The sequence below is a fragment of the Protomyctophum bolini genome, assembly GCF_963924005.1.
Source record: "Protomyctophum bolini genome assembly, chromosome: 12".
Lineage (NCBI taxonomy): Eukaryota > Metazoa > Chordata > Actinopteri > Myctophiformes > Myctophidae > Protomyctophum > Protomyctophum bolini.
Window position 1 is genome coordinate 35,424,609 of NC_137873.1, and position 16,942 is coordinate 35,441,550.

The window sequence follows — 16,942 nt, forward strand, 5'->3', positions numbered from 1 at the left end:
CTCCATTTTACCAAAGGTACGGCGTAGTCGACAATATGCATTTAGTTTCCACGGTGATTATGCAATCTGCACTTAGAACTGTGCAACTACAATTATTTATCGCTGTGAGCCTTATAAACTCACCATGCCATATTCGAGTATAACTGGGCAAGTCAAATGTGACAAAGTTGGCCACAAGTTGAAGTAGGCCATAAGTAGCCTATATTTTGACGTCAATACCTTAGTAAGTTCTGCTAAACATTTACTTAATTACAAACACATGCGAGTACTTGATATAAAAAGAACAAATATGGATGCATTAGTATTGGTGATATATTATATTCCAAAAACAAAATAAGAAAAACATGACATTTAAAGTGGTGTACCTTTAAAACCACAACACCTAGTACAAGGCTAGGTAAATCATACACATCATTAAAACCTAAAGAAACATGGCCTCCTAGCTCGTTTCTCTCCTTTGTGTAAAAAGTGTGTGTTTCTGGACAAATGTTATGATTCACCCGCAACGATGCACTGCATTGTCAACAAGCATAAGTCATTCATTATGTATCGATTTCCAAATGCCCAGTACCAGGCCCAACATTGATGAAAAAAAAGAAGCAAAATAGAAAGAAAAAAAAAGCAAAACGAGACAACCAATGTTAAAGGACCACTTCACCACTTTTCAACCTACCTTCATATAATTGGTCGTCATTAATGTTTCACAATTATTTTCTGTGTCTCATAGGAGGGCTGTGGGGCCGTTCAGAAACCCGTCCACCAGTGACATCGTCGATGGGGAATCCAAGCCAATAGAAACGGCAGGCTTTCTGTCACTGGTGGTCGGGTTTGAGAAATGCCCACAGAGTAGGAAAATGTGGCATTTTGTATCATGTCAACATTAGTGAGCACCAATTACCTGTATATGACGATACGTTGAAAAGCGGTCCTTCAAGTATACATAATTAAAGCTGCAATCTGTCTAAATATCGAAATGCATGGTCTACTGTTCAAAGAAAGAATCCCAAACGTTTGGCTATAGGGAAGATATCGCACTCATGTGCTTCAGGCATTACTCCTCAACACCAGGGTCTCAATGTTAGAGTAGGGATACCTCCATACTTTCTTGAAAGTTATACCTATAACCATTTAAAAATAAGTTACGGATTGCAGCTATAATGAAGGAATGCTACTAATGCTCCTTGGCACACACACACACACACACACACTCACACTCACACTCACACTCACACTCACACTAGTATTACGTCCTCCTCCAGCAAAACATATCACCCCTTTCAAATCTATATAAAACACCATTGTGAAAACTAACGATCTTATCCAACACAACAGTCACAATTTCAGGCGGCACGAGGGCCGGGCGTCGCCACCGCAGACATAGAAAGGTACAACGCCTCATTCGCCAGCTGCAATTCATTGGCGTGACGACTCAGCGACTCGCACAGAGGGCGGCGGTGCGCCCATGGACATATATGGAGTCCAGTCACGTGACTCACATCCCTTTCATTACGTTCCTTGGCACCAACACGGGCGCTTGCCCTTACTTTGAGAGCAGTCGCCCCCAGAGCATCTTACCTTTCCATGTCTACGGTTGACTGACGGACAAGTGAAGGCGTGCATGTATGTACTCTAAAGCTTGACGCTCTGCTCGGAGGAAGACGGTCGCTCTCTTTGTGCCTCGTGACGCGACACATTCCTTTGCGAGGAATGTCTCAAACACTTTCTCCGTTGTATGGGCTTCACGCCATTTAATGACAAAATGTTTTCAGCTTGAATAAAGCTTTCTTAAAGAGGTATTACAAGTTGTAGGATTACACAGTTAGCCCGGCTAACATTCTACAATGCGTTTCACGTTGTAGCGGTAAATGTTTGAACATTAGCCCTCCATTTAGAGTTCTGTGGCAAACTCACCCGCCCACCGCGGTCTAAAATGTGACAGGGTCGTTTCAGTAACTTAAAGGGACACTTCACCCTTTTTGCAAAAAAATATATGTTAATGACGTTTAGAAGCTTTAGAACACTTTCCTGGGGGTCTTTATGTGTGTAATTTGTGGTTTTAGATATTTTAGATTGTAGCAGTGAGCCTGTTGTCTCTGATGTCATGGACACTGGGCTCACTTCCTTCCTGGACTACTGTTGTCTCAGTAGGACAGCTCTCCCCCCTATCCACAAGGAGGAGCAGTGCACCAAAGAATTATGGGAATTGTAGTCCAGGAAGGTAGTGAGACCAGTGTCCATGACATCAGAGACAACAGGCTCACTGCTACAATCTAAAATATCTAAAACCACATATTACACACATAAAGACCCCCAGGAAAGTGATCTAAAGCTTCTAAACGTCATTAACATATATTTTTTTGCAAAAAGGGTGAAGTGTCCCTTTAAGCAAGTTATCCACCATTAGTAACCATTATTATTATTATTATTATTACCCATCGTTATCGTAATTAGTACTGTCATCATTAGTACAAGTTAAATTAGCATATACAGTGATACTCTCAAAAATGGATCCACCGTGTCAAATTGTTCTACAAAAGTGCCACATTAGTAAACCATTTCATGAACATAATTTTCCTTTACACACATTCTATTTTGTCCAGTTTACATATACGTAAGTTATATACAGTATATATATATATATATATATATATATATATATATATATATATATATATATATTAAAAAAACATCAGTTAACGGTTACCCTTTTAAGAATCCTGCAAGAAAAATTGCGACTAGCATAATATTGTTGACTGAAAGTCTAGTGTGGAGGGCAGCGTCTCTCCTACTTCCACACCATCTCATTCCACTTCCATGGCGAGTTTAGGTGACACACTCCTGCCAAAGATAGAAATGGTCTGAACTGACCATAGACCTATAGGAGGGTGATGGTTGGTGGCGTGGCTACAGATGGGGGGGGGGGATATACACCGTACACCAATTCTAAGCTTAGGACAAGGCCTCTGGTTCTCTTAACTCCCAAGTGGTTTCCTGAGTCAACGGTACATCCGTGCATAGTTGTGGTTAGTGGCGATGATGAGTGCGTCGTCAGTAATCACAGAAACTGCTCAAAGCTCAACTCCCACGCGGTCTTTTTGCCAGTGCATTGTTAGTTCAATCGTTCCGACGTTTTGAAGCGGCTCTCTCTCTCCGCTAGTAGTTGAGGAGGCGCTCCCGTTCCGTCCCCGCGTAGCGTTTGTTGGCCGCCGACACCTTGGCCTTGTTCACGGAGGGACCTGCGGAGTGATTCACAACAGCCTTCAGTCGCACACATTTCAATTCAACGCACCCTGTGGAGATTTTGAAATCGTGTGCCAAGGTACTAGCTTAGTTTTATTTGACTAAAGCGATAAAAGTGCATTCCTAAAATATTTGCTCTTACTTCACGCTCAGGTGGGTGGGGTTACACATGTCTATGGTAATTTATACACGATTCTTTTTGGTGTACTGTGCAAGCACATATATTAAACGCCTGAATCCAAGAGTCCCTATGCTGGTCATGTCATAACAGTCAAACATTCAATTTAAATAAGAAAACATAGCTCATCTACGAGAAGATCAGCTATTTTCAACTGGATAAAAGGAAGGGGTCGCTAGCATAGAAAAAAGTGTATACTGTATTTGTGTATTTAGACCTGAGGACGTGTCTGTGTCACTTTATAGCTTTTAATCACTTTAGCCATTACTTTAAACTTTAGCTGTTGAAAAATAGCACATCTACAAGCTTTTTACGAGATTGTAGATAGATTGTAGATGGGGGTCAGCGGCCAAATACATATCATTTTTGGGGTCCTTGACATGAAAATGTTTGAGCACCACTGATTTAGAAGACATTTGTAGAATATGTTCTCGGGTCTAAATGGGTTTAACCCATTCTAGGCGGGAACCTCTTTTGGTGTTTTAAGCATTATGCTTTATACTTTAGCTATTTAAAAATAGCCGATCTACAAGCTCATAGCGCTGCCCCAAGTGCCACGCTACGAGCTTGTAGGTCTGCTATTTTTGAAAAATCGTGAAAAATGTGGTGCAAATCATTGAATACGTTTTTAACTCAAATATTTGCTTCTGGGGGTCAAATACAGATCATTCTGGGGGTCCTTGACATGAAATTGTTGAGCACCACTGACAAAGTTTTTTAGAAAACTTTCATAAAGTCATTTTGTAGAATCGTCTCAGGGCTAAACGGGTTTAAGTTGTGGTTCTGACCTATATAGCTGAGCAGCACCGGTAGGAAGATGAGTCCGTGCGTGGCCCCCAGCAGCACTATGGCCAGGTACATGCGGAAGTAGAAGATCTGGAAGATCTGCGACTTGGACAGGGCCAGAATCAGGATGCCGCCGAACTTGGTCAAGGTGATCCCGCTGAAAACCTGGAAATAAAAAAAAGAGATATCACACGAGGCTCAAAAAGGCTTCCTCACTTGCCTTCATGCATGCAAATTAAATTCGACCCAGCGATAAAGCGGAAGTGAAGCCTCCTCCTTACTTCCGTTTCATCTTCACAGTCGCCCAAATCAAACTAGGGACTTTAGGGACCGTCCTAAAGTCGTCTCTTCGGTGCTACTGAAAATGTCTGAAGAGCCGAAATCATTTCGGCACTACAGCGCCGAAACAGCGGTAAAAATAGGAGTATATGAATCGGGCCCTAAGTGAGTCTTATCGACGACACTTACCGAGCTGCCCATGTGAGCCAGTGCCTCCTCGGCTCGCTCCACCCTGGTGCTCTTCATGCTGACGGAGAACGCCCGCATGATGTGACTGCAGAACTCCACAGAGATGCCAACGCTCTGCAAAAAGAAAAACACAAAAAAAGGTCACGCGGAAAGCCAAAACAACAAAACGGATCTGCTGCCTCATATGCTGGACGTTCCACTGGCAGACCAGACGTTGAACCGTTGACCCAAAAGTTGAACAAGTAGTGAAAATAGCTGATCTACAAGCTCACAGCGCGGTGCAATGCGTTGTAACTTGTGAGCTTGTAGATCGGCTATTTTCACAACTTTCACTACAATTTATGGAATTTCATAGCATTTTCGTTGTTTTCTTCATGAAATTACTGAAGAAGAAAAAACATAGCTAACATTTTCATTAATTAAAAACAAAATTCTATCTTGGGGAAGGTTTTTTTTTTTTAATAGTTAATAATTAAAAACAAAATGTAGCAAACAAAAAAATTGCTTGTAGCAGCTTTAACCCACTCTGGGCGGGAACCCCTTTTGGTGTTATAGCAACAAGTCATGCTTTAGCTATTGAAAAATAGCAGCTCATAGCGCGCCACCGAGTGGCGCGCTACGAGCTTGTAGGTCTGCTATTTTTGAAAAATCCAACAACGACTGACATAGACATAGAGCTTTTTCAGAAAACTGTCAGGATGTAGAAGACATTTTTTAGAATCTGATCTCAGGTCAGAATGGCTTTAAAAAAAAGGACCTAAATTGAGCCCTTTTTACCATGACGAGGTTGACCAGGGACACGGCGTTGAGGCTGATGCCCCACAGCCACATCACCCCGAACATGTTGATCAGGATCATGGCGATAGTGACGCTGACCATCACGGCCGACCACAGCTCGAAGCCCAGCAGCACCGCCGTCACCACGAAGACGGCCGCCAGCGACATGCTCAGGTTGAAGGCCGTGTCGTAGACGATGGTCAGGTACTGCTCGTAGAAGACGTAGAACACGCTGTGTTGTTGGAGGGGAGAGGAGGAAGAGCAGAGGGATGGATTAGAAAGCCTAAGGAGTGCCCCCCACTGCCCAATGAAGAGACTTGTTGCATAGAACGTTCACAGAGCTCGTTTCATTGGGTCCCGGGAAAGCAGGAAATACAATTTAGCTTTTTTCTTTTAAGGCCTTAGGAGCCACTTGTTCGAATGCCCCCGTCCCCTGTCAAAAATAAAGAAAGAAAGCAGAAAATGAAAAAAAGAACACTCATCTTTACTTTCTCTAAACATGATGCTTGGTTGAAATAAACAAAACAAGTGAAGTATTTAAAACCTCTTGTTGTTTTCATCTTGACGATTATGAATTAGAATATTTTACGAGACCACTAAAAACAAGTTTCGCGTTTTCTTTTTAAACGAGAAATGTCGACCATCTGAAAAGTATATAGTTAATACTTGGTCTGGGCTACTTTTGAACAAATCATTTCATCAATGTGGCGTGGCATGGAGGTGATCAGCCTGTGGCACTGTTGAGGTGTTATGGAAGCCCAGGTTTGCTTTGATAACAGGCGTAAATTAATTTGTATTGTTCAGTCTCATGTCTCACACCTTCCTCTTAGTCTTGACAATACAACCTAGATTCTCTATGGGGTTCAGGTCAGGCCAGTTGGCGGGTCAGTTAAGCACAGTAATACCATGGTCAGTATACCAGTTACTAGTAGTTTTGGCTCTGTGGGCAGGTGCCAAATCGAGCTGGAAAGGAAAATTAGCAACTCCATGAAGCTTGTCAACATACTGAAGCACAATGTACTCTAAAAAGATGGCTGTGTTGAAACCATTGTTGAGTTTTGACTGTCAGTGGATCAACACCAGCAGATAACATGGCCTAAATCATCACGTGACCACCATTTCCTTTCCTTCTCAAAGCTCCCTTGGATTGGCTCCAATGTTGGAGCAATCATACCCAAAATTGAAATAGCATGTAGAAGGGCCTCTAAAGAGCACCCTTCCAAATGCGTTTTCACTTCTGCTGCCCGTAGAGCATGCCATGAACATGTCTGAGTTTGTCTGTCGTACAAACGATGTGCCCGAGGGATCGATCGATTTCATGTACCGATTTCAAGGACCCCAAAACTTATATGTAATTGGCCGCCAACCCCCCATCTGAAAATGCGTTGTTTCAGGGACCCTTGAGAGGCAAAGATTTTAGTTAAAAACGTTTGCTGTGAAAGAATATATATTCAAAGATTTGCACCGCATTTTCACGACTTTTCAGATCAAGCTTGAGCTTGTAGATCTGCTATTTTTCCAACAGCTAACGTTTAAAATGACGGTTAAAAGCTAAGGCGACAGATGCGTGCGTTCCTCAGGTAGAAATGGCTTAAAGCAAACTTGCTAGCAGGACGACCTAAACAAGGGTTACACTTATTAAGAATAACCATGAGCCTAACGGCAGACCAAGTTCATTATACTGTTGGTTATAAAAGAGCAAATCTAAACCAAGATCTACTTGACAAGGATGTTTATCTGGAACCTTTGCCTCTACTCATCTGGCTGTGCTCTATACTGTAGTGCCTCGTTATCCTATTCCATCCTGATACATTAAGTTCATTTATATTCATGGCACACTTTTCTTTACGCTTTGCTCCCAACACCCTGCTCCCCCATTCATCAGTTAGTGTTGCTGTACTGTACTGTACGCACTATGCAGACTTTCTCAAATCTAGGATACATTGGATTAGAAGTATGAAGTGAATGCATGGAGCCATTTGAGGTCAAACATTTGCTAGCCTATATGGGCTATAAAACGTTGTTGTGAACGATGTTATCGATGGCACAGTTGTATAGTCCCCTTGAACTTTGAGTTCAAAACAAACTCAACCGGTCATAATAATACCATACAAATTAAAGGGATTTTTCCACTTTTCAAACACGCTTGGGGGTCATTCTAAACCCAGACGTTTTTATTTCCAGGGAGAGAAAAAAAAGGTCTGGGTCCAAGTCAACTTCAATAGAGTAGCGCAAACGTCCATCACTCTCTGCTGATTTCTGATCGTCTGCACCTTTGTTAAATTGACGCACACACAGAGACTCCTCTCTCTCTCTCTGTCGCTCTAATTAATTAGTCTCATGTGCAGCAGCTGCGCACAGTTTCTCCCGGCGGATCCTGCCTGTGCAACAGCATAGGTGAGTTCCAGGCTATTCTACTCGAGCTTTTGTGATTGAAGCCATTTGTTTGGTCCGATTCCAATAAGGTTTATATACCTGTAAGGGAAGACCCTGTGGCCCACGGCCTGCGTTATGTTGTCCGCCAGAAGGCGGGCCATCTTCAGGGCGTTGATGAAGTCGGAGGAGTTCTGCAGGATGGTGTGGTAGGTCATGAAGTAGGTGGCCCCCACGCCCGTGGAATTTGGACCCAGCTGCACCGCTGAGCTGTAGGCAGCGTGGCCTCTATGGGAGGGGAGGGAGCACACAAGCAGACATTCTTTTTTAACCCATTTAGGCCTGAATTTTTTTTTTTTTTTTTTTTTTTTATGTCTTTTTTTTCTGAAAAACCTCATGTTTCTATATCAGTGGTGCTCAATATTTCATGTCAAGGACCCCCAAAAATATATGAAATTGGCCGCTGACCCCCTCTCCCCCATCTGAAAGGGACCACCTCCCAGAAGCAAAGATTTGAGTTAAAAACGTTCGCTTTGAAAGAGTATATATATATATATATATATATTCAAAGCTTTGCACCACATGTAGATCTGCTATTTTTCAATAGCTACATTATAACATAAAACACCAAAAGGGGATCCCGCCCAAAATGGGTTTTAAGTGGTCAAACAAAGGCGAAGTGAGAAGGAAGCAGCGTAATGTAATGGTACGACGGGAATCAGAAGTGATACCGTCATGAGTGTCATGTCCCTCTCTTGGTTTAACCCATTCTGACCTGAGATCAGATTTAAAAAATGTCTTCTACACATCCTGACAGTTTTCTGAAAAAACTGTTTCCATGTCAGTCGTTTTTTTCAAAAATAGCAGACATTTTTCAAAAATAGCAGATCTACAAGCTCATAGTGCGCCACAGAGTGGCGCTACGAGCTTGTAGGTCTGCTATTTTTGAAAAAGGTCTGCTATTTTTGAAAAAAATAAATAATAGTGGTTAACTTTTGCAGCCCTACTAGATAAAAAAAAAAAGATCACACCCGTGTGAAGTGAGCGGTGAAACTATACATTTATTGTTATAGTTACTGTACTGTGCTGTATTGTAGTGTACAGTGCTCTGTACTGTACTTTGGACTAAGAAAGTGGGCAAGGCCCGAGTTCCTGCGAGCCGCCCCGCATCCGAAACGGTTCGAGAAATGACAGAGTTACCCGTGTTGCAGCTGGCCGTGCTTAGACAAGACATACAGACTTACATAGGGACACACACAGAGGCACCGCTCAAAAAGAAGAAAAGAGACTAATAATTGAACTAACTAACTACACAATTATTTATTATTATATATTTTTTTAATGTTCTGTTTATTAATTTTTTGTTTTTTACAAATATAGAAGTAAATTGAGAAATAAAAAAAGTGTGACAACTACAAAAAACTAAAAACACAAACTCCAAATCAAGACAACCAAAGAACATTCAAAACACAACAAAACAATTATTTTAAACACAAATTAAATTACCCTTTCCCACAGTTGATGTTGGGGTTGTCGGACAGAAACATGGGCAGGAACCGCAAGAAGTCTTCCCCTTCAGGCCTCTGTTTGCCACTGGCAGTCATGGGTCGACAGTGAAGACACGACGGATCCACCACTGGGAAAACACAGCATGTTCAGACCAGACCAATAGCAATAAGACATGTGGGGCGAACACTTCACGTGACATGCTAAATATACAGTAACCATCACTACTACTTCCTTCCACAAAAAAGAAAAAAAAGAAAAATCACAAAAGGAAAGTTTAATAATAGGAATCCAATTTCAACTAAAGAGCACAAATGTCATCATGTGCTACTTGGCTATTTTATTGCTCAAAAAAAACTTCCTCTTGTTTTTCACACACACACACACACACACACACACACACACACACACGTGGGTGACATACCGTGTATCCATGGAGTCGTCGGAGAATGACACTTTTAACCATTATTTTATACTTTATTTGTTGAAAGATAGCAGATCTACAAGCTCATATCTTGTAGATGATAGATCTGAGCTTTTATATATGAGCTTTTCACAAAATTGTGAAAATGTGGCGCAAATCTTTGAATATATATTCTTCCACAGCGAACTCATACATTTGCTTCTGGGCGGGTGGTTGCAACAACATATTCAGATGTGGGTCGGCGCGGCCAAATATATATATTAATTTTGGGGGTCCTCGACATGAAAAAAGTTTGAGAACCACCGATAACGTTTTTCAGAAAACTCTCAGGATTTGGAAGACGTTTGACGTGGAATCGACCTCCCGGTCTAACTGGGTTCAAAAGAGGAGAAGAGCATATGGAATGTAGCAGGCACTATGTCATGCTTTAGCTATTGAAAAATAGCACATCTACAAGCTCGCCACCGAGTGGCGCGCTACGAGCTTGTAGGTCTGCTATTTTTGAAAAATCGAAGAACGACTGACATAGAAACATAGCTTTTTCAGAAAACGTGTCGGGATGTAGAACACATTTTTTTAGAATCTGATCTCAGGTCAGAATGGGTTAATGGATTACCCGAGGCGTTGCAGAAGGTCCCTGTGGAGTTGAAGTATCGACAGCAGGACGACTGGGGCTTCACCCAGTCAAAGTAGTCATCCAGCCACGAGGAGGGGGGGTAGGCGATGGTAGTGCTGCGAGCAAAACACACAACAAATAAAAACTATTCCTAGGTCGCATTTACTGTGAAAACCTGCATCTACCGTTGTGAAAGGACACAGTAGGTGTTAGTAAAAAGGGGCGTCTGTGTCGCTCCCCTCCAACAGAGGCTATATCACGCGACCACATTATGGTCACGCCTCCTGACACTTCACGCCACCATATATGGTCCTCTCCATATATGGAGATCACGACACTGATGCGTGCGTGCGCGCGGCCAGGTCGCTTCTCGCCCTCAGGGCGTCTTACTGGTATACCGGTAAAAGTACCATGTGTACATTTCTTGGTGGAAAAAAAAGAGACCCCTTGGTTGTACGGCTGTACACAGCCTGTAAATACGCTAAGAGAGAAACCCCCCTATGGTTGTGCCGTTTTGTGCAACGAGCTTGTAAATACCTGAAAACCCCCTCACTAGGTATTGTAGATGAAGAGAGACCCTGCGGCTGTGCCGTTTGTAAATAAGCTAAAGCCTGACACACACCGGGTGCGCAGCGACGCGACACAGGCGTTGCCACGTGGCAACGCCTGGAAAATAGAACGGTGGCGTGTCGGAGCGTCAGGCGAGGCGTGAACGGCCGTCGGACGCCGCCGGTGTGCGATAGGTTCATTGAAAATAACGGAGGCGGCTGTTTTGACGCACGGCGTTCGCAGACTGTGTGTGAGGCCCTTAAGAGACCCTACGAGTGTGGCGTTTGTGAAACAAGCTTCTAAATATCTGAGACAATTTACAATTTAGGCATTTAGCAGACGCTCTTAATCCAGAGCGACTTACATTAAGCAAGAACAAAATAAAGCATGAATACATCACGTAAAAAGCATTTGTCATGAAACTAGTAACGGTGGAATATCTATATAATGAAACTATACATATAAACTATACATGTATACATATACATACTACTTACATACACTATACATATTTGCTTAATGTAAGTCGCTCTGGATTAAGAGCGTCTGCTAAATGCCTAAATTGTAAATTGTACTACTATGCTATACATATGTACTATGACTACATACAATGCAATCATAGTGCTGTCTACATAACATGCTATAAGTCTGTATCAAATGCTATCTGATGAGACCTTTTACATTTCCTGCCTTGATCTCCTTAACCCACCCCCCTCTTCTTCCCTTTCTTTGTTTTCTTGGAGAGAAAAAACCACGATGGGAACTATGCACAAAAACTAATTTCACCCACTTGACGTGACAATAAAGCCGATTCTGACTCTTACGCCCTACTTACAAATTTTGTCGTACAACGCGAAGACAGTGAAACTAGTCAATCCGCAGATTCTACTCGTTTAGTATCCTAAGACTGATCTTGCGCGGCACAAGCTCATTTCGTCTCGCAACAAATTGTCCGTCAGAAACGGTCGGTACTAGTCGGTAGTTTTCTTACTAGTTGCTGATGAGCGAGGAGTAGTAGACCTGCTGGACTAAGGAGTCGTTGTTGAGCTTGTAAATACCTGAAAACCCCTCACTAGGTATTGTAAATTAACCCCTTTTGGTGTTAGCATTATGCTATGCTTTAGCTATTGAAAAATAGCAGATCTACAAGCTCATAGCGCGCCACCGAGTGGCGCGCTACGAGCTTGTAGGTCTGCTATTTTTGAAAAAACGAAGAACGACTGACATAGAAACATAGGCTTTTACAGAAAACTGTCAGGATGTAGAAGACATTTTGTAGAAACGGACAAATTGTCCCGTCGGGACAGTAACCGGTCGGTACTAGTTTTCTTACTAGTTGCTGATGAGCGAGGAGTAGTACACCTGCTGGACCAGGGAGTCGTTGTTGCAGCCCACCCCTCCACACAGGCTGTTCTGACCCTCCAGGCTGGTGTAGTTGACCCCCCCGTCCACCACGAAGTACACCGGAGGGCCCGTGTGGAGGTACGTGGTCAGGTTCTCAAAGTACCGCAGTACGTAGGAGTCCTATAGGCAAAGAACAGAGAGAGAGAGGAAGGTTATGTATAAGTAGTGAAAGGAGTGGGAGTTCTAAATGAGGCAAAAAGGAACAGAAAGTTCTCATTGCACAGAACACCGCAGATGTGAAAATGAGATCTGAAATATGCGTATAGGAACCGAGCGGTTTGACTCCCATTTGACAAACGGCACGAATAGGACTGTGAAAAAGTTCAATCAAACTATTATTAACCCATTCTGACCTGAGATCCTTCTACATCCTGACAGTTTTCTGAAAAAGCTATGTTTCTATGTCAGTGGTTCTTCAATTTTTCAAAAATAGCAGACCTTCAAGCTCATAGCGTGCGCTATGAGCTTGAAGGTCTGCTATTTTTCAATAGCTAAAGCATAACATAATGCATAAAGTGTACAGTATTTAATTCACACTCAAATTCTTATAGTAAAGGGTGCATAGGGGAATATGGGAATCCAGAAGGGTGTGTATGTACGTGTTAATAAAAAAGATATTGTGTGATTGTCTGCAACTTTTAACTACTAGTAATAAGTAATAAATTAGTTAAATAAAGTAAAGAGATTGATCTTCTGCGATTAAGAGCCGATAACCAAAAGGTTGTTTTAACAATGAGCTAAAACCCAACACGCGTTCTTCTCACATCGACTCAGGTTCTTCAACTTGGAAGACAACGCTTAATGAACTCTACAAACCTCAAAGATTTTTAACTCTAAATGGATTTAATTGTTTTTTCCGTTTGCAGCGGCACAATGTTGAAAGCATCCACATCCAACACGACAAGACTTCTCATGTACACGACGTACGAGGACACAATCTGGACCAAGAACTGCACAGGGTAGGTATACCCTCACAAAAAACATGCAGTAATCCTGGTCACTAAACTGCCTCCCCCTGGCCAGCCAGGGCGCCTGATGGAGGGGAAAGGAACTGGTTGGAATGAACGTGTTCCTTCCACGTGCTATACGTCCAACCAGGGAAACCCCCCCCCCTGTCAGGTGTAAAGGAGCAACTTGGACACTCAGGCATGAAGGAAGCATGAGTTAAGTCCGTTGTTCTCTCCTTGTCCCCCATATATGGGGACTAGGTTGGTGGAGGGTGTGTAGAGCCCAGGATCACATTAGATGATTGACACAGGGGTGAAAAATGGGTTACAAAATCGTAGGATAAATAAAAAATATATATATATAAAAAAAGAAGAAGAACTGCGCAGAGACTTACGTCCGGCATGGAGAGTTTCTGATCCAGTCCGATCTCTACTTTATTCACCACGGCGATGCTGAAGGAGAGCATGCCCACGAACACCGCTACCTGCAGAAAGGGAGGAGAGGTTATAGAAACTGTGAAATCTCGACATGGCAACACATTCTTGGACGGGAACCAATCTTTGAATATATATTCTTTCAGAGGGAACGTTTTTAACTAAAATCTTTGCTTCGGGGGGGTGGGGTCCCTGGAACTACATATTCTCAGATGGGGGTCCGCGGCCAAATAAAGATAATTCTGACCCCCAGAAAAGGTTGAGCACCACAGACATAGAAACAAGGGGTTTTCAGACAACGGTCATGATTTTAGAAGACATTTTGTGGAATCGTCCTCAGGTCAAACCACAAAACGGTTTGAGAGAGAAATGTGCAGTCCGAGATTTGGTACTCGGACCAGAAGACATAGAAGGCGTGTGGGAGAGCTGTCCATCATTTTTGTTCTTCAGTAACAAAAATGGAAAAAGAACCACCGCTCATCCGCTGAAAAGACTTAAGAGAGGTGCTGGAGCCACAAAGGGAACATGAGAAAAAAATGAAGTAAAGCTCTGCACACTCAGATCTGCGCACAATCAATGTATTCATTTAGCAAGCTTTTGGTCTACTGACCTTCTTCAGGCATAATCAAAAAGTGACATAGGACAGAATATATGTTCCTCACTTGATTGGATGATTGATCACACCTATGTCAAAACACTTGAATGATAACTCATGGGAGTTGTAGTTCTCAGTGAAACTACAAGGCACCCAAAGACAGTTCAGTTCAGTAACAAAAAGCAATCATTGGATTACTTACCACGATGGGTCTCACCCACTCCTTGAGGATGAAGGGGGCGTAGATCTTCTTGAAGAAGCGGAAGAGGAAGCCCTCAGTCTTCACTTCCTGACCTTCTGGAAGCTTCACGCAGCAAATGATGTCCAGGCGATTCCCCTACACACACACACACACAACAATACACTCTCAACAAACAATATTTTATATAGAGCTGGTGGGAAAAAATCTATAGCTCACTTACAGCCCTTAAAATGATGCTATATTGAACAATTGTATATAATCACAAAGACTTATTTGTTTTCATGGAAACAATGGTTCCATATACAGTAGCATGTAATGCTGGATTAAGTAGAACTTGTTTTTTTCCCCGATCTGAGCACTTAGAAGTTGGTAGTCCACTGGTGCCCAAAGTTGGGTCGTGGACCAGTTTTTATGAGTGGCTGTATTTTTTATTTTCTACATTTTGATTTGGATTATTATTATTATTATTATTAAGTAAAAATAAATCTTTACAGTAATTTCATGAAGAAAATCAACAGAAAATCTAAAATATTCCATAAATAAAAAAACCAATGTATAAGTAGTAGTGAAAATAACAGATCTGCTATTTTCACTAGTCTGGTTCCAGGCGGGGAGACATCAAATCATTACATTTTGGTCGACTAAAACCAACTCTAGATTTTAGTCGAATAAAATCGTATGATATATTTAGTCGACTAGAACTAGACCAACACAAAAACATTACGGGGGGACTAAAATGTGACTGAAACTAAATGAAAACTATTCAAGAGACTATATAACTAAAAAACTATATAACTAAAAAGCCAACACTGGTTGATAGATACCACCAGTTAAACACCAGCAACGTCTTCCCCCCTCTCTCACCTCCTGCCTGCGGGCGTCCAGGCCCAGCAGGCTGACGAAGCAGCTGATCTGCATCAGGAAGTCGATGAAGACGGCCAGGCCGGCAAACAGAGAGAACGTCCTCACCGCCGGCATGTCGGACAGGGCTCCTGACAGACAGACGTCCAGCGGACTCGTTAGCATCATTATTAACTGGGGGGGGGGGGGGGGGGGGGGGGGTAGTGCAGTGTTGACTAAAACTAAGACGAAAGATGTTCGGCGACTGCCTTTTTTCACCGACTAATAAAAACAAAATAAAAACCATGACTATATATTGAGAATTGCGTCAACAAAGAAAATGTTAGGGTGGGGACTAGTGGATATAAGAGATCCACTTTTATGCTAGGTTGCATTCTGAAAATAGCCGATCTACAAGCTCACAACATGCCGCACTGCGACACGTTGTTTAGCTTGTAGATCGGCTATTTTCAGCATGTAACCAAAGTGTAAAATCAGTCATTTACGACAACATCAAGGAACCCCGCCAAAACAACATTTAAGTCAACGAAAACAACTGTAGATTTAGTTGTCTAATAGAAATCTTATGATATTTAGTTTGGCTAAACCTTCACCTGATGAAGGCCGTTCACGGCCGAAACGTTGTGTCTTATTTATGGCGTTTTGAATAAAAAGCAAACACCTTTGGAGCAAACCTGTGTGCGGACTCACTTCTCTTCACTGTACTTACCTTAGTCCAGCACCAGAGAGGAACTGGATGTTTGCTAGCCAAACTAAATGAAAAAGTATGTGTGTACTAAACTAACACTAAAACATTTCAGGTAATTAAAACGTTGACAAAAAACCAAATGGAAGTTTCTTCAAAAGAACTATCTAAATTTGCTGTCAAAATCAACAGTGGTGTAATAAAGTGTGCGTTACTACCGAGGAAGAAGGCCACCGTCTCAGACAGCGAGGACAGGAACATGCTGGGGGCCACGTCTCCTAGGATACGACCGATCTGGTCGTGCAGTTCCTCCTGGTGCATTCGCTCGTCCCTCTGCACGCAAACGCACACACACACGCACACACACACAAGAGCACAACATTTGTGACTCTTTCCGATACAGATACAGACAGTCACGGTGGCAAGACTAACTGTTCAGGAGAGGAGAAAAAAACTTTTCTTTTTTTAAAATCCAAAATGAGTTAATAGCACAGGCAGACTCTTCACAATACTACAGCATGTCTGAAATAAATATCAGAGCCGAGATCGACATGCAAATATGAAATAAATAAACATGAAGCTAGGTGTAAAATCCACAGGAGTGAAACCTTTCAGGGCCGTTTCTGCTAGACATTACTCTATAAGTCATATCTCCAAAACTGGTGGGTCAAACTGAACAGCCAATATGTCAATTTGAAGCTATGATTCCCTAGCCTGGCTAATAAGCCAGACTCAAATCACACTGTCGTGTGGTATTTGAGTCTGGAGATGCCGTGTATGGATCTTGTTTCCCGGGGGGGGGGGTGGGTTCAAACATTTTCTCTTTGACGCAATTGGTCAGAGCTACTGTCAGTCAAAGGTCTCAAGCATTGAATGTCACTGTATCAAAGCCCACC

General features: G+C 42.4%; 1 protein-coding gene across 1 annotated transcript in view; it reads right to left on the reverse strand.

Moving 5' to 3' along the window:
* Positions 1–302: 302 nt before the first annotated feature.
* The window catches only part of npc1 (Niemann-Pick disease, type C1), a 32,909-nt gene continuing 16,269 nt past the window's right edge, over positions 303–16,942 (reverse strand). The window contains exons 14-26 of the mRNA XM_080779289.1: positions 16,265–16,379; positions 15,365–15,492; positions 14,501–14,635; positions 13,664–13,753; positions 12,251–12,441; positions 10,369–10,484; positions 9,329–9,458; positions 7,925–8,110; positions 5,450–5,681; positions 4,673–4,786; positions 4,207–4,369; positions 2,399–3,236; positions 303–1,965 (exon numbers count right to left, since the gene is read on the reverse strand). Coding sequence (XP_080635415.1) covers positions 3,154–3,236; positions 4,207–4,369; positions 4,673–4,786; positions 5,450–5,681; positions 7,925–8,110; positions 9,329–9,458; positions 10,369–10,484; positions 12,251–12,441; positions 13,664–13,753; positions 14,501–14,635; positions 15,365–15,492; positions 16,265–16,379 — 1,683 coding nt within the window. The 3' untranslated portion in view covers positions 303–1,965; positions 2,399–3,153. The remainder of the gene's footprint in view (positions 1,966–2,398; positions 3,237–4,206; positions 4,370–4,672; positions 4,787–5,449; positions 5,682–7,924; positions 8,111–9,328; positions 9,459–10,368; positions 10,485–12,250; positions 12,442–13,663; positions 13,754–14,500; positions 14,636–15,364; positions 15,493–16,264; positions 16,380–16,942) is intronic.